At 39.0% G+C, this 24,959-nt stretch overlaps 1 protein-coding gene across 2 annotated transcripts in view; it reads left to right on the top strand.

Annotated features, from left to right (window-relative positions):
* Positions 1-24,177, top strand: part of TENM1 (teneurin transmembrane protein 1) — a 735,430-nt gene extending 711,253 nt beyond the window's left edge. For both annotated transcript variants that reach the window (XM_070604355.1, XM_070604354.1), the window contains 5 exons: positions 8,317-8,613; positions 14,200-14,587; positions 15,437-16,657; positions 17,499-17,641; positions 19,558-24,177. In XM_070604355.1, coding sequence (XP_070460456.1) covers positions 8,317-8,613; positions 14,200-14,587; positions 15,437-16,657; positions 17,499-17,641; positions 19,558-20,316 — 2,808 coding nt within the window. In that variant the 3' untranslated portion in view covers positions 20,317-24,177. The remainder of the gene's footprint in view (positions 1-8,316; positions 8,614-14,199; positions 14,588-15,436; positions 16,658-17,498; positions 17,642-19,557) is intronic.
* The last annotated feature ends 782 nt before the right edge of the window (positions 24,178-24,959 follow it).

The raw sequence follows: 24,959 nt of genomic DNA, 5'->3' as shown, positions 1-24,959 counted from the left end.
CAGATGGAATAGTAGAGGCTGATGCTAACGCTGAATACATGCCCTGTTCATTTGTAGGCAACTCTATGAAACATAAGCAAGCCTGAGTAGGTTTTTCATTGCCAACCTAGCATCAATAAAAAATAAAATCAGTAGAATTGTATCGATTGATTTCTAAAAATTAAGTACTAATTACCTTAAAACCAGTGAGCGTAGGGTAGCATGTACTAATTTAAAATCAACGGTGGCTTTTCTATCCATTCTCTTAACTTCATGGAAATTAAATGCAGTGCGTCTCCTAAACTGCGAGGTGGTTATTTGGCCCTTATTCAGCAGTTTCTTCAGCAAAAATTAAACAGGTAACTCAGTTGCATTGTGAGCTGAAATGCTGGACAGCATCCTTGAAAATTCAGCCTTCTCCTCCTCATAGAATAAAGAAAATCAACTGCTATGATCATAGCTTAGAATTTAGCACTTTGTGTGTGTGTGTGTATTCACTTGAACCATAGCAAATTGCTCTTTTTGTAGGCAAAAGACAGTCAAATATCAGCAGTCGCCTATAGATCAACCTAATGTATCTTAATCCTACTGATTGAATGAGTCTCAAATTGGAAGGGTTGAAAGGACTTTCTCTTAAGCAATTAAACACAAACTACTAAAAAAGAGCAAGAAAAGGCCCTGAGGGGAGGCAAAGGACACTTTCTTTTGGAGCTTCTGCCTGTACCCACCCTTCCCAGGCACTTTGATTTCTGCTGACAACACAACCCATGGCTCCCCAGGGCACACTCCTCCCTCTTTCCTTTCTAGTCCAAGTATGAACAGAAAGCAAGCCCCTCTCCTTACTTCTCCTTAGGAAAACTGAAAAAAATGGAATGGAAACCAAAGGATAAATCAAAGCGTAGATACTTCTTCTCTTATTAAAAAAATTACCAAATTCTGGGCCAGCCCTGGTAGCCTAGTGGTTAAGTTCAACACACTCTGCTTCGGTGGCCCAGGCTTGGTTCCTGGGTGTGGACCTACACCACTCATCTGTCAGTGACCATCCTGTGACAGCAACTCACATACAAAAAGAGGAAGATTGGCAGTGGATGTTAGCTCAGAGAAAATCCTCCTCAGCAAACTGAAAAAACAAAAGCAAGTCCAGCTTTCTTATCCCAATATACAGCTCATCAGTTGCCAAACTCAAAGGTCTTCTTCTTCAATGTGCAACCTGCCCAAAGAGACTCTTGTCAACTTGGGACCGTTCCCAAATTTCAACCCTTTTTTGTCCCTCTCTTTTCCAGGGCAAGGATTGGTGTAGACTGTTCTGGAGGAAGAGTGAAAATAAGGATGGATGGCCCACACTTAGGTCAAGGGCTATTATTGTATTTCAGGCATTTGTATGTATTTCAAGCGTTTGTACGAATGTGGAGTGTTCCCAACCCTGCTCATGACCCCAGCAGTCAGAGGCACTCAACCTTGTTCTGATTCCTGCCATGAAGGCGGGAGGTGCATAAGCACTCAAGAAGGACGGTAGGAGATCTCACCTGGAAAAACATTCTCCTTCCCAGCCTTCTCACATGTGGTTTCCACAGGAGACTCTGGGGGACTCTGTGGCATCTTTAATTCCTTCATCTCCTTTCAGCTCGTAGCTGAATTTTACGTTACCTTCCCTTTTGGGTTCCCGGACCTGATTTCAGTGTGAGCAGGGGAGTAGTTCCCCACACCAACAAGCAGTCCTTGGGACTCCATCTGGGCGTCCTGCAATTCAACTCAATTCTGACACTATTTACCTGGAGATAACATCAGATTCCACGGGTTAAGGGTCAACTCCCCACTTCAGATACCAATCTCAAGCCCAGGTTGTTACCTGTGCTTCTGACCTGCTGGCTATAAATCACAGGTTCCCATGACCCCCTCCTTTGGTTCAATTAATTTACGAGAGCAGCTCACAGAACTCAAAGAAACATTTTCCTTATTAGATCACCAGTTTGTTATAAAAGGATATAACTCAGGAACAGACAGATGGAAGAGGCACATAGCGCAAGGCATGGCGAGAGGGCACGGAGCTGCCATGCTCTCTCCAAGCATGCCATTCTCCCCAAATCTGCACATATTCACCAACCCAGAATGTCTCTGAACCCTGTCCTCTTGTGGTTTGTGTGTGTGTGTATGTGTGTGAGGAAGATTGGCCTTGAGCTAACATCTGTTGCTCATCTTCCTCTTTTTACTTGAGGAAAATTGTTGCTAAGCTAACGGCTGCGCCAATCTTCCCCTATTTTATGTGGGATGCCACGACAGTGTGGCTTGATGAGTGGGTCTATGTCCACACCCAGGATCCAAACCTGGGAACCCAGTGCCGCCGAAGTGGAGCATGTGAACTTGACCGCTACGCCATTAGGCCAGCCCCTCCTTTTGAGTTTTTAAGGAGGCTTCATTATAAGTCACCACTGATTAAATCATTGCTCATTGGAGACTGATTCAACTTCCAGCCCCTCTCCCCTCCCCAGAGGTTGGGAGGAGGGGGTACTGAAAGTTCCAACCCTCTAATCACATGGTTGGCTCCACTGACAACTAGGCTCCGTCCTTAGGTTACCTAAAAGCTTTCCAAAAGTTGCCTTTTTAACATAACCGGAAACACCTTTATCACTCTAATCACAGTAAATTTCAAAGGTTTTAGGAACTCTGTGCCAGGAACAGGTCAAAAAACCAAATACATACTTCCTCTTATAAATCGCAATATCACATTTTCCAAACCTGACTTTGAAACTAGTGTTTCAGCAACATCTGAATATCCGAGTGCATTATCCAGGAAGAGAAGTATGGCTGCAGAAGTCTTGACAGGCAGAGCAAGAACATTAGGCAGAGTTTTCCCCTGCTTGCTTTGTAGTGGATTTTTAACAGAGATCCCTGCTTGTGTAGCTGTAATGACTTTATTAAGAAATGTGTTCTTGAGTAGTAAACTTAATCTATCAGACAAATAAAACCACAAATTTAGTTGAACTAGAAATCACTTGTTACTTTGGCTCTTTAACTATCATTATAACATAAATTGTAACAGTTACAACCAACTCTGGGAGTACATGGATATTTTACAGCTATTGTAAATGAATGGTATTACAGTTGGAGATATGTGGCTATAAAACCACAGGAAAGGTAGTTGAAGAAAGAACACCTGGTTTCACATAGGTTTCCAAACCCTATGTATCAAAAGACAGAAAATATGTGCTTCTCCATCACCTTTTAGGTGATAACAGCAGGTTACTGTATATTTATGTACTACAGCACTACGCACATTGGCTACAGATGCTTTCAAGGGTCATGATTCCCCATCTGTGGCTCTATGCCCTGAATTAAATCCACCCCTGAGACTAACAGCATTTCCTCCCAAATAATTTGAGCATCTAATCACTAGTCTTCTGGATAGAATTCAGGGCACGGAACATTTGCTGGGTCCTTTTTTTGCAGAAGCTCAAAATTAAGGGCAAATATCATTAGCCTCAGCTGGCTGATGAAGAAACTGAAACCAAAAGAGGCTGAAAAAAGCCAAGTGCCACACCTCAATAGAAAAATGGGCAAGCACCATGAGCAGACGATTCATAGAAGACATACATGTGGCCAAGAGACATTAAAAGGGATTCAACCTCACTAGTAATCAAATAAATGCAAATTTAAACCATAGTAACATACCACTTTCCCACTCTCACATTAAGAAACGTTTACTAATAATGATAATACTCGATGCTGGTAAGGATAGAGTAAGACAGGCTCTCTCACTACTAGTTAATGGGAGTATAAATTTGTATAGCTTTTGTGCACTGTAAAGTAAGATCTCGAGTTGCATCAGGAGTCTTTCATATATTCTTATCATTTGACCCAATTATTTCACTTATTGGGTTCTGTATTAAGAAAATATTTATCTATAAAAATATTCAACACAATATGAGATGTGAAAGAAAAATGGAAAACAAAACCTCTAATTTCCAACAACAGGAGAAAGGAAAAATAAATATTTATTATGTAGGAAGATATTATGCAACCATTAAAATCCACATTTTAAGAATATTTAGTAACATGAAGAATGCTTAAGATAAAACATTAGCTGAAAAAGCAGGACATAAAACTTTAAGTACAATCCTAGTTATATTCTTTAAATATATGGACATAGATCATGCCAAAAAAAGTAGGATAAATGGAATGAAATGCGGCAGAGTATTAGCAGTGATTCGCATTGGACGGTGGGATTACAGGTAAGTATTCTTTTTTGTATATTTCTGCAATGGAAAAAATATCACTTTTATAATGGGGGCAGAGGGGGCTGTAAGGAGGTTATTTTAAAAAGGAAAGTGAGCAAGGGAAGAGCAAAGTCTCAAATGAGAACGTTGGCTTTGCAGTCTTCCAGACCACTAAGATAAAAAACACTTTCTGGATCTCGCTTATATGTGGAATTTGAAAACAAACTCATAGACACAGGAAAAACAGAGAACAGACTGGTGGTTGCCAGAGCTGGAGGGTAGGGGGTGGATGAAATGAATGAAGGGGGTCAAAAGGTACAAACTTCCAGTTATAAAGTAAATACGTCCTGGGGATGTAATGTACAGCATGGTGACTATAGTTAATAATACTCTAATTGCATATTTGAAAGTTGCTAAGAGAGTGGCTCTTAAAAGTTCTCATCACAAGAAAAAAAAGTTGTAACTATGTGTAATGATGAATGTTAACTAGACCTATTATGGTGATCATTGTGCAATATGTACTGCTAAAAAAACAATATTCAACTGAGTAAATTTGAAGATCAAATTGACTTCATTCAACAATTCATGTATCGGACGGCATCTCTTCTAACAAATAGAAAGGAGTTCTGAGGAGCTGTACAAAATAGAAGGCTTTTATAGGCAGAGAGGGGGAAGAGTGGATTGTTTCAGGCAAGGTCACCTTCCTTTAGGGGATGAAGGGAGTCTGTCAGGTGGATTACCTCACTAGTGCTGACCAGGAAGTTCCAGACTGACCGGTTAAGCTTCCATTCCTGGGGGAGGTTGAAACTGCATTTAGGTTAGGTATTAAGTCTCAGTTTAGTGACGTGGGCTCAGCACAAGTGACTCCATTTGAGGCCTGTTGTCTCATTTTTAACAATACAAATATTGAATCATGTTGTATGCGTAAAACTAATATGATGTTATATGTCAATTATATCTCAATTAAAAAATAAAAATAAAAAAATTCTAAAAATAAAAAAACTTTTTCTGAACCTGGATTTTGAAATTGGACTCTTGAGACCTCTAGAGGTTTTATGTTTGGGTTTCAGAGCCCCCTTGAGATTTTATCTAAAATGTTCATATTTGTGCTTATGTGCATTTCTCTCAGGACACAGTGCATAGCTTTGAGGTATTTAAAGGGATCCTTAACCACAAAAACTTAAAAATGAACATAAAGCTTAGTTGGATAGCTAGTGAATCAGTTTAGTCCAGCTATGATTAATGTAGTTGTGGGGGAGGAAGAACTATTCCTCTACCCTCTAGGTTCTTTGGGAAGGTCTAAGAATTAAACTGACATGACACAGAATAACAGGAGAAAAATCAAAGAAAGTTTAATAACATGTATACATGTGAGAAACCCAGAAAAATTGAGTAACTCACCAAAATGGCCAAAGCCACCACCTTAAATACCATCTTCAGCTAAAGATCAAGGAGGATGCTGAGGGTGGTGGTTTGGGAGGAAAGTAATTCACATGGAGATGGAAAAGCAAATGTTTGGTAAACAAATGTTTGCAGGGGCCATCTATAGACAATGGGACCCAAGAGAGAACTTTGATAAAATGGGCCTAGTAAGGGTCCTCCCAGTCTACCACACCTAGAGTTCTCTATGGTGACGGCTCCTTCTCTATGGTGACGGCTCCTTCCTGGGACAGACCTTTTATCTTAAATTCTTTTAGGCAGTTAGGGGAAAGGTCAAAGTTTCTTTCTGAGTAATTTTGTTCTTAAAAATAATCATGCCAGAGAGACACATTTTGGGGTGGCATGTTCTAATCCCCCACATAGTCAAATCCTAATGTAGGCTTTTTCCCCTTACCTTGTTAACCAGATATTTAATGTTCTATTCGGGATCATGTTGACAATCCCTGCAGATATAAATCTGGTACACCAAGCTACGATCACCTTGGAATCTGACACATGGGCCCATTCAGAACCCTAACTAAAACGAGGAAAGTAATCATTGTAGTCTAAAAATAACAATTACCAATATTATTTTTACACTTCACCAGGTACCTGTATATGTAACCACATTTAATTTTTAGAAACAACTCTGTAGTGTAAAGTGCTAGTATCACTCCAGTTTCACTGATAAGAAAACTAAGGCCTTGATAGAAGAAATGACCGGTGCACAGACAAGCAGCTAACAATGTCTCCTGACTCTTGGACCACTGCTGTTGATACTTCTCAAAGTTGCTACATTTTCATTTGAAGGGGAGCAGAATTTGCCACCCAAAAAAAAATATGCCTCTTTGGCATAAAGATTATTTTAGGCTGATTTTTTTTTAAGAAGCAGCAGACACAGGAGAAGCTCTGAAAGCAGAATAGAAGTTGTCTTTTTGTAAGGGACATTTACATTTATAAGGGAACTCTCCCTCTGTAGGAGTGTCTCCCTATCTGTACCAGGAAGAGAAAGATGACTCTGAATCTCTAGAAACTGTTATCAATGCAGACAGCATGGAATTAAACCTGTATAACAACCTTACCCTGGTTTTCTGTGTTTTTCCTGGTCACCTCCCATAACTGGCCTCCTCTGCCCCTCAACATCTTGTTTTATCTTTAGCTAGAGATGATATTTAAGGTGTTGGCTTGGGCCATTTTCGAGAGTTACTCAATTGTCCTTGGTCTCTCCCGTGTATGCAGGAGGCATACATGTTATTAAACTTCTGTTTGCTTTTCTCCTGTTAATCTCTCTTTCATTACAAGGGGGTCTCAGCCAAAAACCAAGAAGGGTAGAGGGAAGATTATTTTCCCTCCCCTACACATTCTTGTCTTGGTTCCTGCTAGATATGCTTGGACTCCCTCTATCCAAATTAAAAGTCTGTACTTTGAAAGCTGGGTGAAGGGTACATGGCAACTCTGTAGCATTTTTGCAGCTTATTGTGAGTCAGACTATTTCAACATAAAAAGTTATAATAAAACAACACAAAAAACTCTTTAAAACTAAAACTTAATTAAAGTGAACTAATCTAAATAAATAAAATAAAATAAATTTTAAAAGCTTTCCCCTTGGCCTTCCACTTACCTCCTGCAAAGCTCCCCTTTTCCATGGAGGCTCCTTCAGCTGTGTATTATGATCAGCTAGCCAAGGCAGAAGTTACTAGTGGGACTGCCAAACACTGGCACCACCAGCTGAAGAGTGGGGAAAAAATAGGTCAGTTGTCTAGGTGTTTTGAAAACCCAGTAAATTTTCCTTTTTACTGATTTTTAAACCTTTTTATGAAGTTGTTTTGTTGTCTGGTTATCTTGTGTGGACCCAGCTGATTTTCCTAGAGTCAAGTATCACTGAGTGTTGTCTTTCGTGGAATCTCCCCGAGGTGAGGCTCCCTCTGGGACAACTTTGTGGTTGTGAGGTACACAGAGGAATGCTAGTATGCAGTAGAGGAAGCCTAAAATCAGAACCTAGCCAAACTACTAATTGTTCCTAAACTTAGTATCCAAATTTAATTCCATGCTTTAACCTCATTTAGTGGCACCACCCTTGCAAATACTAGGGGACCTACCAACACCTAGCACGTTTACCTGCTGGCCTCCAAGAAAATATTGCTGAGTGGGGTTCCGTCACTAGAGGGCAATCTGAGTTCCCCTGTGATAGATGTGAAGCCATGTGACTTCATGCCCAGATGAACATGGAAGCCAAAGAAGGAAATCTATATAAATTAGTGCGGGCTCACTGTATTTCTTTTTTTCTGATTTCTCATCACATAAATAATTCACCATTCTATGTTGTAGCCACTTCACTGGTAAAAAGAGAGAAGGAAGTGTTGCTCCTTAATAGGCATCTGACTCACATAAAATAAAAGATTACATAATTATTGAAAATTGTGCTAGTACACCTGAGGCTTGTGTTGGGAAAAAACAATCAACAACCATATACTGGGAATCTCGTGCATGCCAGGTATTCAGACATAGCCCCAACTCTCCAGAATTTTACAGGCTGGTGGGAGAATAAAGATAAGTATCATCTGAGGAACGTGAAGCCATGCAGATTCAAAGGCGAGAGATATCCCATTGTTGGAGAATCAGAGAAATCTTCACAATTGTGAATGTACTAGATGAGCGGAACCAAGACAGCGCTTAAAATGTATCTCATATCTCTTTTTTGTAGGCCCATAACAGAAACCTGCTCTCAATAGATTTTGATCATATAACTCGCACAGGAAAGATCTATGATGACCATCGGAAATTCACCCTTCGAATTCTTTATGACCAGACTGGACGGCCTGTTCTGTGGTCTCCCGTAAGCAGATATAATGAAGTGAACATAACGTATTCACCTTCGGGATTGGTGACGTTTATTCAAAGAGGGACATGGAATGAAAAAATGGAATATGACCAGAGTGGAAAAATAATTTCAAGAACTTGGGCTGATGGGAAAATTTGGAGCTATACCTACTTAGAAAAGGTAAATATAAGGGAAAATAAACTAGTTATGAGTTTCTGAATGAGAATATTGAAAGTGGCCCTAATCACCCACCTTGGTGAGGACCTGCAGGAGAAAAGTGTGTGTTCTGGCTTTTCTGCTCTGTCGAAGTAACAAAAAAATGTTGTACCTATAAGGATAAGCTGTTTTTCATCTGAAAACTTTCCCCAGCCCCACGCTACACCAGGTACTCTTTCAAACTGAAGTCAGGATAATGGCTTAGCTTTCTCCTCATTTAAGCATATTTGTTCATGCTCTTGAAAAGGTATCTTTATTATTATGAAAGCTCATACGGAAGTAAAATAAGTAGAAAATTATAAAATTGTGTGTTAATGTATCTCAGCTCTGGAAAAGAGCCTCTTATACGGAGGATAAGGAATTCTAGTTTTGTTAGGATAATCCGTGAAATTTTAGTAGTATACATTTGAGAAGGAATTTTCACAAGTAACCGTGGCAGTAGGACCTCATTGGTAATAGTCCTTTGTGTGCAGTGAAGTCTCCAATAGCATCTGTAATGGCAGCTCGTGGCCTCTATCTGGTAGGAACAGACAAGGATTTTTAATCCCACCACCGGAACCATTTGTCTAGTATCAACCCTCACACATCAAAATGGTTTCTGGCCAAGTCAGTAGCAGAAAACAGTAAGAGAAGTTGATCTCTGTCTGCCATCTCAGTTTCTGATGTCGTAAGATAGTGTCTCTTGTTTCCGAAATCTTTCCATTGAACTGAATTCATCAGTCCTGAATTGATTTCTGGGAGAGCTGAAAAACCTTTTCCCCTGAGGATTCAAGGCTACTCAGTGCACGGTAACCCCCAGAATGTCTTTAAAAAGTCATAGGAGCTTATAGCTCACGTGGTAAAATTTCACTATTTGCACCAAATGATGCCAAGCCTTTCTGATATACCCCCCCCAAAGTTTAAAAACAAAAGTGTGCCAGTGGCTGTGTATGTCATCATAAAACTACTGTACTCTTTCCCAGAGTCAGTCACTGGGGAATTGGCCAAGTTGGAAATACCTAGGAGATAAAACAGGACTCCACTCGGGAGCTAGAATAAAGGAGGGTGTCCTCTGCTCTATCCACCGCATGTCTTTTTCTGCCAAAGAAATCGATCAAATCTGTAATCTGTACTCTACACTGGGAACATGTGAATCTTATAGAGTGCGTCTTTCTTCTTTTCAATTTTAATTTTAATAACAAGAATGATTGGCAAAATCATCTGACTAATGTCCACAAAGCGGACATTATAATGATGACCTTTATATGTTTCTTACAGCATATAATGATGACCTTCATAGGAGAAAAATATGCCACTGATTATTAGCAGGATACAGGCTGATTTGTTTTTCTAGGAATGAGGATGTGTTTGCACTGATCCTTCCACAGGTCGTACACGTGACTAGCAAAGAAGCCAACACTCCTTAGGAGTGTGCATGCGTTTGAACTCGAAACCCCAACCTCATTAGCACCAGAGTCTGGCCACAGAGCTAATTGCCTGGAGACAGTTGCATCTGGGTCTCTAAGGCTTTCCCTTTAGGCCGTCTATACAATAACAAAGAGCCCATTGAAAACCTAAATTTCAGCCCTGCATGCAGTTATTCAGCCTCTCCTCTGACATCAGTGAAGCAATTTTATTGTTTCTCTTCTCTGAATTAGCTGATTATTTCATCAAACTTACTTGAGCAAAGAATCATGTGAAGTAAACTTCACGTAAGTTCTCTTTGCTACAGAAACTTGGCAATAATTCTTTCAAAACAAAGCAAAACAAAGAAAACGCTGTGTGATTGTCAGTGTCTGCAGCGGACAGAAATAAGATTTTATTGACCCAGAATAATGTATCAAGAAAAGCCTCAGTGACTTCCAAAGACTAGTTTACTGACCAGTGAGACAAGCCAAATCACTTATGTCTTTTAGTTGACTTTTGTCCCTTTCTTGATTTCACATTTAATTTGTTCTCTAATTAGAAGGTAAGCCCCTGACTTAAGCAATCCTGTTATGCAAAACTCAGAACCTACAAAATGCGTAATTATGGAATAGTTCTTGACTTTTCAAAAATCATTTATCGTGAGATCGATCTTATTAACATTATTATTACCAGTGATAATAACTAATGCATTGAATAGATGCAATGATTAAATGAAATAACTTAATATAAAGCATCCCACACATCTAGTCATTCAATAAAAGTTCATTTCTTTCCATTTAAATAATGCATTATAGTATTTATTATCAAGTCGAGAACTCAAAAGCTAGCACTTACTGCTACTTGAAGGTAAATTAAAACAGGAAAGAACAGAAGGAAGGAAAAAAGGAGGAAGGGAAAGAAGGAAGGAAGGAAAAAAAGGAAGAAAATGAAAACATTTTTGAAATTGTGATTCCAGGAAAAAAAAGGGAAAGAATTTTGAATTTACCAAAATCCAATTTATGCGTAACTTTTCCAATGAGGTGATGAAGTTCTGCATCTCCCTGTACTGATTGCAATCCTCTCTTTAACACGACCTTTGCTGGCACATTCTGTCACTATGTGTGGGGCAGAGCAAGGACAAAGAGGCTGGCTCTTGTATATTGTAAAGTAAGAATTCTCAAACCTTCAAATGTATACCTCTTTTATACCTCAAAATACTTCTGGTATTACCTCTGTAAATTTGCTTACCATCCCCATACCATGATACCTTAAAAAGCAGCAGCAGATATTTCACCTCAACATGCAGAAATTTGGTAAAATTGTTTGACTTCCTCTAGAATAAGTGAAAGTTATGCGTGTCATTTTCATGCACAATGGTTTGTAGCCGTTAGGAGAAAAATAATTATTTGGGTGATAGCTGCAGTTGCTTAAATGATCTCTTCTGTGTTAGAAAAATCAATTATTGTTTCTTAAATTTTCTCTATGTGGTCATTAATTCTCTACCTTGATTTATGAGCCTTCTCTTAGTTAATTATATTTTGAAGACTTGTGGGGCTAAAAGTTTGTATTACGGTAAATGTAAATCTTTCAGTTTCCAAAAGTCATTCTTCAGAACTTCATTTTTAAAATGCATTTAAATATATTTTATAAGCATTTAATAAGATGCCTTAGTCTGATACGTTTACACAAAATTGCCTCTTTGGGGCCTAGAGAAACAGAAAGCAGCCTTTGGCTTGAGCTTCCAGATGGCCCCACACTGCCATCTGGTGGTCATTCGAATGCTTTAACTTTTCAAATTTCTACCATCTCTCATTTCTATTCTTGTTCAAATGAGCATACAGCCATGATTGTTCTTTTTTTCTTCTTCTTTACAATGATCTCTTTTAGGATCTCTCAATCAACTAAAAAAAATAAAAAGTCTTCACTCTATTGTTTGGATTGATAGAAAATGGCCTTTATCCTGTAGCAGCACTGTGGGCATTGGGTGGACTCATCAGCATTGTTTTTGAACAAACTGATAATATGCCCACCCAAAGTGATAAAGCAGCCAAGTGAAAGCTAAATGGTATTCTTGAAAGACAACAGTTACATTCAAGAGATTTCGAATCATATCATTCACATTCTTGCCGTTGGCAGGAAGCTTTAAAGCAGATCAAGGAGCTTTCCAGACAGCACAGCATCAGCACCATCTAGGAAAAGGGTCAGGCAGTGGTTTGCTGCAGCGTGGAGGATGAAAGCAGGGGAGAGAACACAATGGTGATGTGCTATAAATGTTTGGCAAGGCTGATACAGCGACTGGAGAAGGCATGGCCCAGGCAGGCTGATACTAGATAATGCGTGGGAGCCGTATGGTGATTGTCCCTGGCCCACATCACAGGGGACAGATGTCATTTGTTCATGGCAAACTGACGGAAGAGAGTGGAAAGGAGCTGAGAAATCTGACTTTCAGCATAGAGGTAACATGAAGGCATTTTCCACCAATTCTCCTAGGTTCTGTTGAGTTCTGCTTGGTCAAGGAGGCCGTTCTCCCTTCATATCCCCATACCCATGGAGGAGTTTCAAGTCTCCTGCCTTCTGGTCAGTAGGGTTTTCAGAGCTGCGGGTTGTCCACAGGTGATGAGGTGCCGGGTGATGAGGTTTCCACACACAGCTCTGTATCCCCAGGCAGAGTACTTGGTGGAAAAGAAAGAAAGGATGAGCAAATGAGCAAATACGTGCTGACTTTGACCCCACAGTTCTTACATGTGATTCAAAATCAATAATTATCAGAAGGGCAGGGAGGGTATGCAGTTTCAAGAAGCATATTCAATATTAGAATATAATTTCATATTTGGAAGATTTAAATGTACATTATATGTTTATGTAATTCATAGTCATAAATATTTATGTAATTTATATTTAGGAAATGAAAAGATACCTATTGTTTGCATAACGCAAACTTCAGAAAATAAAGTCCTACTAAATCCTTTTGCCTGTTAAAGTAATTCTCAAGAAGGGAGGAGTAAAGCTCCCTTAGGGAGTTATATCAGAATCTCCAGGGGTGAGAAATTTTTATTTTTATTAAAAGATGAGATTTAAATGCTTTTCACTTAGAAATAGGGTTGAATCCTCCCTAAAACAGTGCTCTTTTATGTCTATATTTAAGATTAAAATAAGATAAATGAAACACGTATTATAGGCAAGGCATTGTACCTCAACAAACAACTGTTTCTGAAACACAGATCCAGGTGGGGGAGAGAGCTTGCACACCCAGAGAATTCTTCACTTTTAATGGCATGTTCCCCTAAAATAGTTTAAAACATGAATTGCAAAGCAATAATAATTCTATTTATATGCAACTCTTCAGGAAGACATTTACTACCTGAAGTCAATAAATACTTCTTGGTGCCTATAACTTAGTATGTGGCATGCCCTGCCCTCCATTTACCTCCCTCCAATCCATCTCCACGTTGAAACCTTTCTGGAATACTGACTTGATTGTTTCTCCCAGCTGTGCAAGTGCCCCATCCTTCAACTTGCTTTCAGTGGTTCCCTGTTGTCAACATGTTTAAGTCCAAACTCCTGGGCATGGCTTAGAAAGCCCAGCATGATCTAGACCTAGCCTACCTAACTGGCCTCATCTCTTACCATTCACCACCACCCCTCAACACACCCACTCTCTGCCCACACAAAATTCCTCTCATTCTCTGAAAAAGCCACGTTCTCTTTCTTATCCAGACCCTCACAATGCTGTGCCCTCTGTCAGCAGTACTCTCTCCTTACTCTGCCCCACCCGCCTTTGTGCCTCACCTGGCCAACCCCTAGTCATCCTTTAGGTTTCAATTCGGATGCCATTTTCCCCAGGAAGTCTCCTGACCTCTTAAATCTGGGTGAGCTGCCCTTTCTCCACCTCCTGTAAGCACGCTGTACTTCCCCTGTCATAACACACTTCACGTTGTATTGTAATTGCTTAGTTACTTGTCTTTCTCCTCTATTAAACTGTAAGTTCCATGAGGATAGACACCGTTATTGCCCACTTCTGTATCCACGAGGGTCCACCACAGTGCCTGGCACATAGTAAGTGCTTGATAAATTTGTGTTGAATGGATGAATGTGTATTTGCTTTAATCTTCTTCTCAACTTTAGTGATACATATTATGCTATTTTGCCTTTGTGTCGTTTCAGTCTGTGATGCTTCTCTTACACAGCCAGCGGCGTTACATCTTTGAGTATGACCAATCAGACTGTCTGCTCTCAGTCACCATGCCTAGTATGGTGCGCCATAGCTTACAAACCATGCTTTCAGTGGGCTACTACCGGAACATCTACACCCCACCAGACAGTAGCACTTCTTTTATCCAAGACTACAGTCGAGATGGCCGACTGCTACAGACCCTGCATCTGGGGACAGGGCGCAGAGTTTTATACAAGTACACCAAGCAAGCAAGGCTGTCTGAGATTCTCTATGATACCACTCAGGTCACATTAACATATGAAGAGTCTTCTGGAGTGATTAAGACAATACACCTGATGCACGACGGCTTCATTTGCACAATCAGATACAGGCAAACAGGTTTGTTGTGAAAAGATGGTAATGTGTACAACCACATCAGTATTTTATGATGAAAGTTTTGCTGGCCACAGTCTGAGATAGGAGCATTAACCTATAGACATTCAATCCAACAAACTCACTTTAGTTATCAAATTATCTTCCATTGAAAATTAAAAACATTATAGGCTGCATAAAAGCTGAGTCCTTAAAAACATACAGTGCGTTTCTCTTTCTCCCTCAGCTCTCAAGAAAGTTGAGATCTAAGTACCTCATCTAACTGTGTACCTGTTTGTACTCACCACCAAATCTTCCCAAAGATGCAGCTGCAAGATATGAGTGTCACTGAAACTAGCTCAAGCCCCATGTAACCTCTGTGGGCCTCAGGAGATGGCAAAATAGCTTCAAAAGTCAGAACTTTTGGATATATTGCATCCTTTGGGTTTCCAAAATGCCCAAATCCAGTTACTTGAATGCTGGACTGTGTCAAAACCCGCCCCTCTGACTTTGTAGCACAGGTTAAATGAATTGAAAGTATTTTTGTCAGTCATTATAACGAGAAAGCATGTTCATAATATCAGTTTCATCACCCCAGGCTACGGGATGGGTTATTACTTATGTCGTTCCTATAATTAAATTATTCTATAACTATAATATACAGTATTTTAATTTTTTCGTATTTAATGACAACTACGAGAATATTCTATGAATATCTATGAGATGATAAGCCTATGCATTAGATATCAGAGCTCAATCTCTAATATTTTATTTTAAATGTAAAAGCATCAATACTAAAGAAAGTAATGCTAGACCTTTCTGATCAACACTAAGCATCTAGCTTTGTTCTCATTATTTTTCTTTTGATTCCTTTAGGACCTCTTATTGGCCGCCAGATTTTCAGATTCAGTGAAGAAGGCCTTGTGAATGCTCGGTTCGACTACAGCTACAACAACTTTCGCGTCACCAGCATGCAAGCTGTGATCAATGAAACCCCTTTGCCCATAGATCTGTACCGATACGTTGATGTCTCTGGTAGAACAGAGCAGTTTGGAAAATTCAGTGTAATTAATTACGATTTAAATCAGGTCATAACTACTACAGTGATGAAGCATACCAAGATCTTCAGTGCCAATGGACAAGTTATTGAAGTTCAATATGAAATCCTAAAGGCAATTGCCTACTGGATGACTATTCAATATGATAATATGGGTCGGATGGTAATATGTGACATAAGAGTAGGAGTAGATGCCAATATAACAAGATACTTCTATGAATACGATGCTGATGGGCAACTTCAAACTGTTTCTGTAAATGATAAAACCCAGTGGCGTTACAGTTATGATCTGAATGGAAACATCAACCTCTTAAGCCATGGGAATAGTGCTCGTCTTACTCCTCTCCGATATGACCTCCGAGACCGCATCACCAGACTAGGAGAAATTCAGTATAAAATGGATGAAGATGGCTTTTTGAGGCAGAGGGGAAATGACATATTTGAATATAATTCTAATGGGCTGCTGCAGAAAGCTTACAATAAGGCTTCTGGCTGGACTGTGCAGTATTACTATGATGGGCTTGGGCGACGTGTCGCCAGTAAGTCCAGCCTAGGGCAGCACCTCCAGTTCTTTTATGCCGACCTTGCCAACCCCATAAGAGTCACTCATTTGTACAACCACTCAAGCTCGGAGATTACATCCCTGTATTATGATCTCCAAGGTCACCTTATTGCCATGGAGTTAAGCAGTGGCGAAGAATATTATGTGGCCTGTGACAATATGGGCACCCCACTAGCTGTGTTCAGCAGTCGAGGTCAGGTGATAAAAGAGATATTGTACACGCCTTATGGAGATATCTATCATGACACTTACCCCGACTTTCAGGTCATCATTGGTTTTCATGGAGGACTCTATGACTTCCTTACTAAATTAGTGCACCTGGGGCAAAGGGATTATGATGTTGTTGCTGGTAGATGGACGACACCTAATCACCACATATGGAAACAGTTGAACCTCCTTCCTAAACCATTCAACCTCTACTCCTTTGAAAATAACTACCCAGTTGGCAAAATTCAAGATGTTGCAAAGTATACCACAGGTATTTAAAAGGTGTAAAACTTTACGCTAAACTTGAGATAACTTGGTGGTGTTTATCACATAATCTCAATGCCTTTGTAAATATGCTTCCTCTTCCTGCCAGTTAGCCCACAAGTTATTGTGCACTCACTCTCTTCCTCACTCTTCTAGAGTGAGCAAAACTGTGCAAGTTGGCATAAAACATGATGCTTTTGCGTCCCAGTACATTTTTTCTTTCCTTTTAAGATTTCTGTTTGTAGTTTTCACTCTTAAAAGCTTATATGAATAATCTCATAAAAGAAAAATTCAGCATTCTGTTGCATCAAATAAATCTAATATGACAGTCTGTGTGGCCTTAGTACCACTACTGCATTAAGAGTTTCATTGCAGTAACCTGAACCTATCTCTGTGATTATCCATGAATCAAAAGGTTTCCTGGGGCTGGTGGCATAGTGGTTAAGTTCAGTGCACACCACTTCATCGGCCCAGGGTTCACAGGTTTGGATCCCAGGTGTGGACCTATGCCACTCATCAAGCCATACTGTGGAGGCGTCTCACATACAAAATGGAGGAAGATGGGCACAGATGTCAGCTCAGAGCCACTCTTCCTCAAGCAGAAAGAAGAAGATTGGCAATGGGTGTTAGCTTAGGGCCAATCTTCCTCACCAAAAAAGAAAAAAAAAGGTTTCCCAGTAGAGAGAGGATCATATGTTTTAGAGTGGGTCATATAAGGGGGAGTTCTATCTCTAACTTCCCATTGGCTAAACATATTGAAGGCAGGAGAGGCATCTTTCAAGCTTTCCACAAAAGTTGTAAAGTATAGCCTTTCTAAATTTTTTCCCTCTAAATTTTGTGTCTCACAGACATTGGAAGTTGGTTGGAGCTATTTGGTTTCCAGTTACACAATGTTCTACCTGGATTTCCCAAACCAGAATTGGAAAATTTGGAATTAACTTATGAGCTTCTACAGCTTCAGACAAAAACTCAAGAGTGGGATCCTGGAAAGGTTAGTAAAAGTTTCACCATCTCTATTAAGCCAAAAAAAAAACCAAAAAACAAAACCAGAAGAGCATCGCACACCATGAAATGGTATTAACATGTATTTGCTTAGTTATTCTTGAGTCTTCTCAATTGAATATTCATTAAAATGTCCGTGATTAATGAGGAGGTAGAAAAAAGCTTCCATGAGGAAAGGATCAGAGAATTGGAGCTTTTGGAAAAGAAAAGACTAAAATGTGACTTGACCACTGCTGCAGTAGACAAACAAGAGGAAAGAGGAACTGAACTTTTAAAATTCTGAAATGGGCTACCAAGGGCAATTATGGATTCTATATAGAGAAAATTATTCACTTAAAGACATAAAAAGACCAGATTTACACCTGCAAAATAATTTAGGGCATAGTGCATTAAGAGCATGGGAATAATACAATTAAATCATTCTGATAAAGAAAAAGTATCTAACAGTAATGAAGCAAAAATAATATTACAGCGATAAAGTCTCTGGAAAAATAGTAATACCAAAATATTCAAGACTCAGCAGATAAATCATCAGGAATAGGGGCCAGCCCCGTGGCCCAGTGGTTAAGTTCGTGCGCTCTGCTTAGGTGGCCCATGGTTTCGCTGGTTCGGATCCTGGGCGGGGACATGGCACCGCTCATCAGGCCACGCTGAGGCGGCATCCCACATGCCACAACTAGAAGGACCCACAACTGAAATATACAATTATGTACTGGGCGGGATTTGGGGAGAGAAAGCAATTTAAAACAAAAAAGATTGGCAACAGTTGTTAGCTCAGGTGCCAATCTTTAAAAAAGAAAACTTAAAAAAAAAATCACCAGGAATATGAGGTACAAATGAAAACAAGAAGGAACTTCTTCTTTGAACTGAAAGAAATAGGAATATCTGTATTTGTGAAAAAAAAAACCGCTTTAAAAATAAAACTACGGGGCCAGCCTGGTGGCGCAGCGGTTAAGTGCACACGTTCCTCTTCGGCGGCCTGGGGTTTGCTGGTTCGGATCCCGGGTGCAGACATGGCACCACTTGGCATGTCATGCTGTGGTAGGCGTCCCACGTATAAAGTAGAGGAAGATGGGCACAGATGTTAGCTCAGGGCCAGTCTTCTTCAAATTAATTAATTAATTAATTTAATTAAGCTGAAATTCGGGTGGGAGGGCTTGAAATTTAAGTGTAAAAACTATAAAGGAAAGGAAATTCTAAATAGATCCTATAGGTTTATCCCTTTTTGTAAATACATATAAGATGTAAATGCTTTTTGTAATTAAAAATTCTAAAAACAGTTTAGCAAAATGTTGAAAATTGCTGGAGCTTTGTAGTGGATACTTGGAGGTTCACCATTCTCTTCTCTTTATTTCTTAGTATGTTTGAGATTTTCCATAATAAAAAGGGTTTTTTTTAAGTCCACGTAAAAGGGTCAGTGAACTTCTTGCTGATTTGTCATCATTTATAAGGTTATAAGCTGCTTGAAAGCAAGAATGATGGGCTATCCATCTCTTTAAACCTCCCTGTGCCAAATGTGTTACTCTACGTCCAGTAATAACAGCTATTTGGCGTTAGTTAAATTAGTAACAATGAAATGTCTTTGTTTTGGGGGAGCTGGACCTACCTTAACTTGAAGTGGCTTCTAGCTGAGATTCTATGATATCAAGTTGGAACATATTTCCTTACGCTTAACTCACCAAGATATCAAGAAATAAATGCCAGGTGATCAAGTCACCTGTTAGTCTTTTCTTTTCCAAATCTCTGATGAAGGGATTCCAAATTTGGCTTGTTTTTAAATCACTCACCAGCAAATTAAAGGGAGAAGGAAGCGACCTTGCAAGCCTTTGCTTTCCAGAATCACCAAGCCAGTGACAGGTGTCTGATCCTGTGCTGCACTTGCACTGTGCCTTTCCTCTTTTCTAGACTATCTTGGGTATTCAGTGTGAGCTCCAGAAACAGCTCAGGAATTTCATTTCCTTGGACCAACTTCCTATGACTCCCCGATACAATGATGGACGGTGCCTTGAAGGAGGAAAGCAACCAAGGTTTGCTGCTGTTCCTTCTGTTTTTGGAAAAGGTATAAAATTCGCCATCAAGGATGGCATAGTCACTGCCGATATTATAGGAGTAGCCAATGAAGATAGCAGGCGGCTTGCTGCCATTCTCAATAATGCACATTACCTGGAAAATCTGCATTTTACCATAGACGGGAGGGACACTCACTACTTCATTAAGCTTGGCTCTCTGGAGGAAGACCTGGTGCTCATTGGTAACACTGGGGGGAGGCGGATTCTAGAGAATGGTGTCAATGTCACAGTGTCCCAGATGACTTCTGTGTTGAATGGGAGGACTAGACGGTTTGCAGACATCCAGCTCCAGCACGGAGCTCTGTGCTTCAACATCCGGTATGGGACAACTGTCGAAGAGGAAAAGAATCACGTGTTGGAGATTGCCAGACAGCGCGCTGTGGCCCAGGCCTGGACTAAGGAACAAAGAAGGCTGCAAGAAGGGGAAGAGGGTATTCGAGCATGGACAGAGGGGGAAAAGCAGCAGCTTTTGAGCACTGGGAGGGTACAAGGTTATGATGGGTATTTTGTTTTGTCTGTTGAGCAGTATTTAGAACTTTCTGACAGTGCCAACAATATTCACTTTATGAGACAGAGCGAAATAGGCAGGAGGTAACAAAAAAAATCTCTGCCTTTGCGTCACCAAAGACTGCCTGTTTTTAAAACATAAAACGGTTTATTGTATTGGTTTTCTAGATCAGAACTCTGTATATGTAAATATGGAGGAAAAACATATCCAACTGCCTTTCAATGTGACGGAAGATGGTATTTTAATATTGTTTGTTTAAACTCTTTAAGAAACGACAGCGATTTTTAGTTCTTGTGTGGCAGTATTCAAAGTAACACAAGTAGAACTCAAACAGCTAAAACAAAGTTCTCAGAAAGCACCATTTTCAATTTGTCGAGCCATGCATATGTTCAAATATAAAGAACCCAAGGTTCTATATCTCTCTTGTGACACGAAGTTTCATATTTAACTGTTGGCAGAACTTGCGGGCTATTTGAAAAGGTGGTGCAATAGTATCTGAACCTTGCATTTCTAAAGACTGCCAGCCCTTTCACATTTTCCAGATCTGTTATAGGAAACTTAAAAAAGTGTAAAATGTCCTCAGCCACCATCTCCTAGAGTCAGGACCCATTTGCCCTTCCTCCCTGATTATTCCTCCTTGCTTGTTAAAGTAAATGCCATGTTGTTGTGCTGTGTTTTGGCGTGTGGTGCTGGGTTCTGTCTACCACGCTTCCCTGTGGGTGTGGTAGCCAGACTGAACTGCCACTATTTGCTTGTGTGTACATGATGTCAAGGCAGCTGGCCAGTGTAATTTCTCCCATACAACCTGTTTTGACTAACAGTTTTTACCAAATTGTCCAGCTGTATTGGCGTCATGTAAACATAGCTTTTGTTAACCTGGGTAGGAATTTCGCATTTATATATAGGGTGTGTTTGGTCATAGGTTCACATTAGTGATTCAGTATTTATACACTAATCCAATGATGTTGTGCACAGGAAAGGTAATTTACTACAAAGTATAATTCTGGTACAAAAAAAGAGGCTTTAGCAGGCATACATGCCTGGGATGCCGATAAATACATTCACTACTACTGCAGAAATTCATCAGAGCTAAAATCTCAAAATAATAGACCTTGTACTAAGATGAAAGGAAAGTTCCAAAGGGAAGATCAAACCAAACATCACAGTAGTTGCTGCCACATTGTTTCACCCACTTAGATTTATCTTTCAAATGTACAATTCTGTATTGAACATCTCCCAGCCATAGTCAGGAAATTTAATTAAATGAACTCTTTCCAACCTACAACATTTCAACTAATTATAGAGAGGCAGACTATTTTTTACTAAAATAATTTATATGGTTAGTTATTTTAGTTCTCTGTCTTGGCCAATTTATTTTGATTTGATCATCTCCCCGGCCTAGGAAAAAAAGTATTTTCCAGGAAGGGTTCTTTTGTTTTATGATTGTTTAAAATTGGGAAAAAGGTCAGGATTAGTGTTAGTATCAGCTGTAGTTTCTCAATCTCTATGAATCCTGTAATAAAAGAAGCCCCTTGGTAAGCTGGGAGATTTGTGCCCAGTGACAAAGAGACAGTTTATAAAATGCTGTGTAATTGTAAGTTACCACAAATGAAAATACATGACAGCACAATGTGGCCTGTAGAAAATTCCCCTGAGCCAGCTTCAGCACTGTCATCACCGAGTCTGGACATCTGCTATGTCTGAAGGAGAATTTATGATGGAACGTTACAGTTTGGATTCTTTCCAGCTACTACCTAAACGCAGAGTGGGGTCATTGCCTTGTTTTGTGATGACAGTTTCTTTGAAAATATGCAAAGTCAGAATCCAGGCTCATGTCAAGGTTTTCAAAGAGTCTGGCTCCTTACTACACAAAGTAGAGAGAAGGAAAGGCAAGGACCCGCAGATAACAGAGGAGGGTGTATCCAAACATTTCATTTTTCAAACCTGCAGGTTGGGATTACCACATTCTTACAGGGTATTCCGAGAGTGGGAGAACTCATGAACTCATCTTTCTTTTTAATTGGAAGTGCATCAGCTCAAGAGATTACTAAGCCAGACTACAATCATATTATTGAGGGTTTTTTTCCTGAATCAGGCCTGTGTTAATGGTAAGGTATTTATCCAGGATGGGATTCTAAAATTTCTACCAAACTTGTTGAAAATTTGAATACCTCCACACCAGCCTAAAAATGGACCTTAAGTTCCTAGAACCTCTGATGTTCTTTTAAATCAATGGAAGAATAATTTGTGAACTGTATATAGAGAGTGCATTCATAAATGGGATGATGTATTTTATCACTAATCCAAGATGTCGATATTAGAGTCTATTTTGCTTATATTTTAAGCGATTATACTTTTTTGCAATTCACTGATGATGTATCATTTTCAAACTGCTTTAAATATCCATTAGAAACAAATATTTGAAGCTTTTACTTAATAGTAATTACCTTGAACTGTGCATTTCTAGTTTGTAATACATATTTATTTAGTTTGTGCCTTTGGTTTCTTAAAGTTATATTTGTATTATATTCAGGAAATGCACTTTTATCACTTACAGCTGTGGTTTTAATACTGCCTTGAACTATTACTGTTCTCTTTAACACTTCCAAAGTTTTTGGGAGGAAAAAGGAAAAACCCAAAAGGTTAGCACTAATGAGTAGTAAATCTAAGAGAAACATTCCGGCATTTCTTAATAAGAACGTGGAGATATTGAGTACATCGCTTCCTATTCAGCTGAATACAAAGAATGCCTTCGTCGACCTGTAGTTCTGAAGTTTAAATTAATGAAAGGACAATTTGTTTGCATTTGCTGATGAAAGTAAAAGCATTTTAAAGAGAAATATATGAATTTCTCACACCCAGAAGTCAGGCGGCTGACACTGCACAGCCATACACCGTTCAAGTAAGTTAGAGTGAGAGCACAGTAGTTGGGCTCTCTTATGAAGAACATTCTGGGCTGGAGGCAGAGAATACTCCGTAGTTGTTTCTTTTTCTTAGTTAGACCCATTTTATTTGTGCTTTTTTGTTTTGTTTTGTTTTTACTCTTGCACTACAGTCTAGAGATCCAAATAAGCTGAAAAGTTCACAGTTTAACAGACATTTAAATATATTTATTTTTAGTTGGCATTCTAATCATTATTGATTAGAAGCATGACTCCTGAAGGAAAGAGAAATAAAGCCCAACTCATACTAATTTTTAGCAAAACACTCACCGTATAAATAGGCGTATGTTTTATTTTTAACAACCCAGCAAAATAATGTATAAAACAAGCGTGTCCTTTACTGTCAATTTATCTAGAAGATCTATAATATATAGACTATATATATAATATAATATATACAACATAGCCAAATGTATTAAAACGACAATGTATAATTTGGAATTCACATGCTAACTACATAGAGAGGTATAAAATTAAATTATAATTTTCATAAGATTTTCTTTTTCATCACTGTTAAGACAGTTTCAAACATTCTATCATGCTGTCTCTACTCTTTTTTCTTTTTTCTTTTCCTTCCTTTTTTAAAAATATTTTTTTAATCAGACCAGGCCCCACTTTAATATCACCTAAGAGAGTCAGGGCAAAGTTTTTACATTTATGAGGATATATTCCTGTAAGGACAGCTGTAATGGAGTTCAGTGGTAATGGAAGCAAAAGTACAGTAATCAAGTGTTGAAAGAAACTTTTGGAGAGACTGGAATGTCTTGTAGCTTGTGGGAAAACATAAGGCTACAGATTGGATACAACATTCTTGTTTTCTTGGAGGAACTCACATACACGTAGCTGACCTGACTAGTACTTCAGATCTCAGACTGCTCTTCCACAGCCTTCTGTAAGGTTCTTTATTCTGCAACAAAAAAACAAAAACAAAAAAACAAAAAAAACAAAAAAGCAAAACAAAAAAAAAAAACAGAAAACAACAAAAAAGAATTCAACCACAAAATAGTGACTGTTATTTCAGTGTGTCCTTCATGTGAAAGCTATTAAGGACCAAATATACTACTGTGTGTAAGAAGAAATTACTTCCTAAACAGTAACTGAAAATAGTTAGAGTTAAATTTGCTGTGGATTTTGTCTTGGCAGTTGTCATCTTACATTATTTGTCAAAGGAAATGTGTTTGGCAGTTAAAAATCTTTCCTTAGATTTAGTGGTGGACTTTAACCTCTTAAATAAATGTTAGTATATCAGATTGTGTCCTTGAAAAATATTTTACTTGTATGAATCATGACAATGTCTAAATCTTTACTATTCTTCTGGCAAAAGCATCAGTAAGAGAGAAGGTGAAAAAGAGAAGTATAGCCTTTACACCAGGAAAATATTCTTTCTAGCTGCTTACTTTCTCATGAGAAGTAAAGATGTTTACAGTGTATGCCAAGATTTTCAGTTTCTATATAACAACAGTTAGAGGTTCTAATCATACTGAAAATTGTGTTATAATGGCCTGAGCCATGTTGCTAGGAAACAATAGGTTCCAATTTTGTATTCCTGCTCTCACTCCTGTGCTGAAAAGTGACTGGATACTGTACAGGTTCATGTTCTCTGGCTGCAGTTAAATGGTCTTTTGCATTTTGCTCTGGCTTTCAGGCCAGAAGCATGCATTTTTCTACAAGAGCATCACAACAACACGCTGTAAATATTTAAAGTTAAACATTATGTGTCGATATTTGAAAGAAAAAAGTACTTTGAATATTTCATTTTTAAAAAATAAAATTGCAAATGAACACCGT

This window comes from Equus przewalskii, chromosome X (assembly GCF_037783145.1).
Source record: "Equus przewalskii isolate Varuska chromosome X, EquPr2, whole genome shotgun sequence".
NCBI lineage: Eukaryota > Metazoa > Chordata > Mammalia > Perissodactyla > Equidae > Equus > Equus przewalskii.
This window is presented reverse-complemented; position numbering and strand designations above follow the sequence as displayed.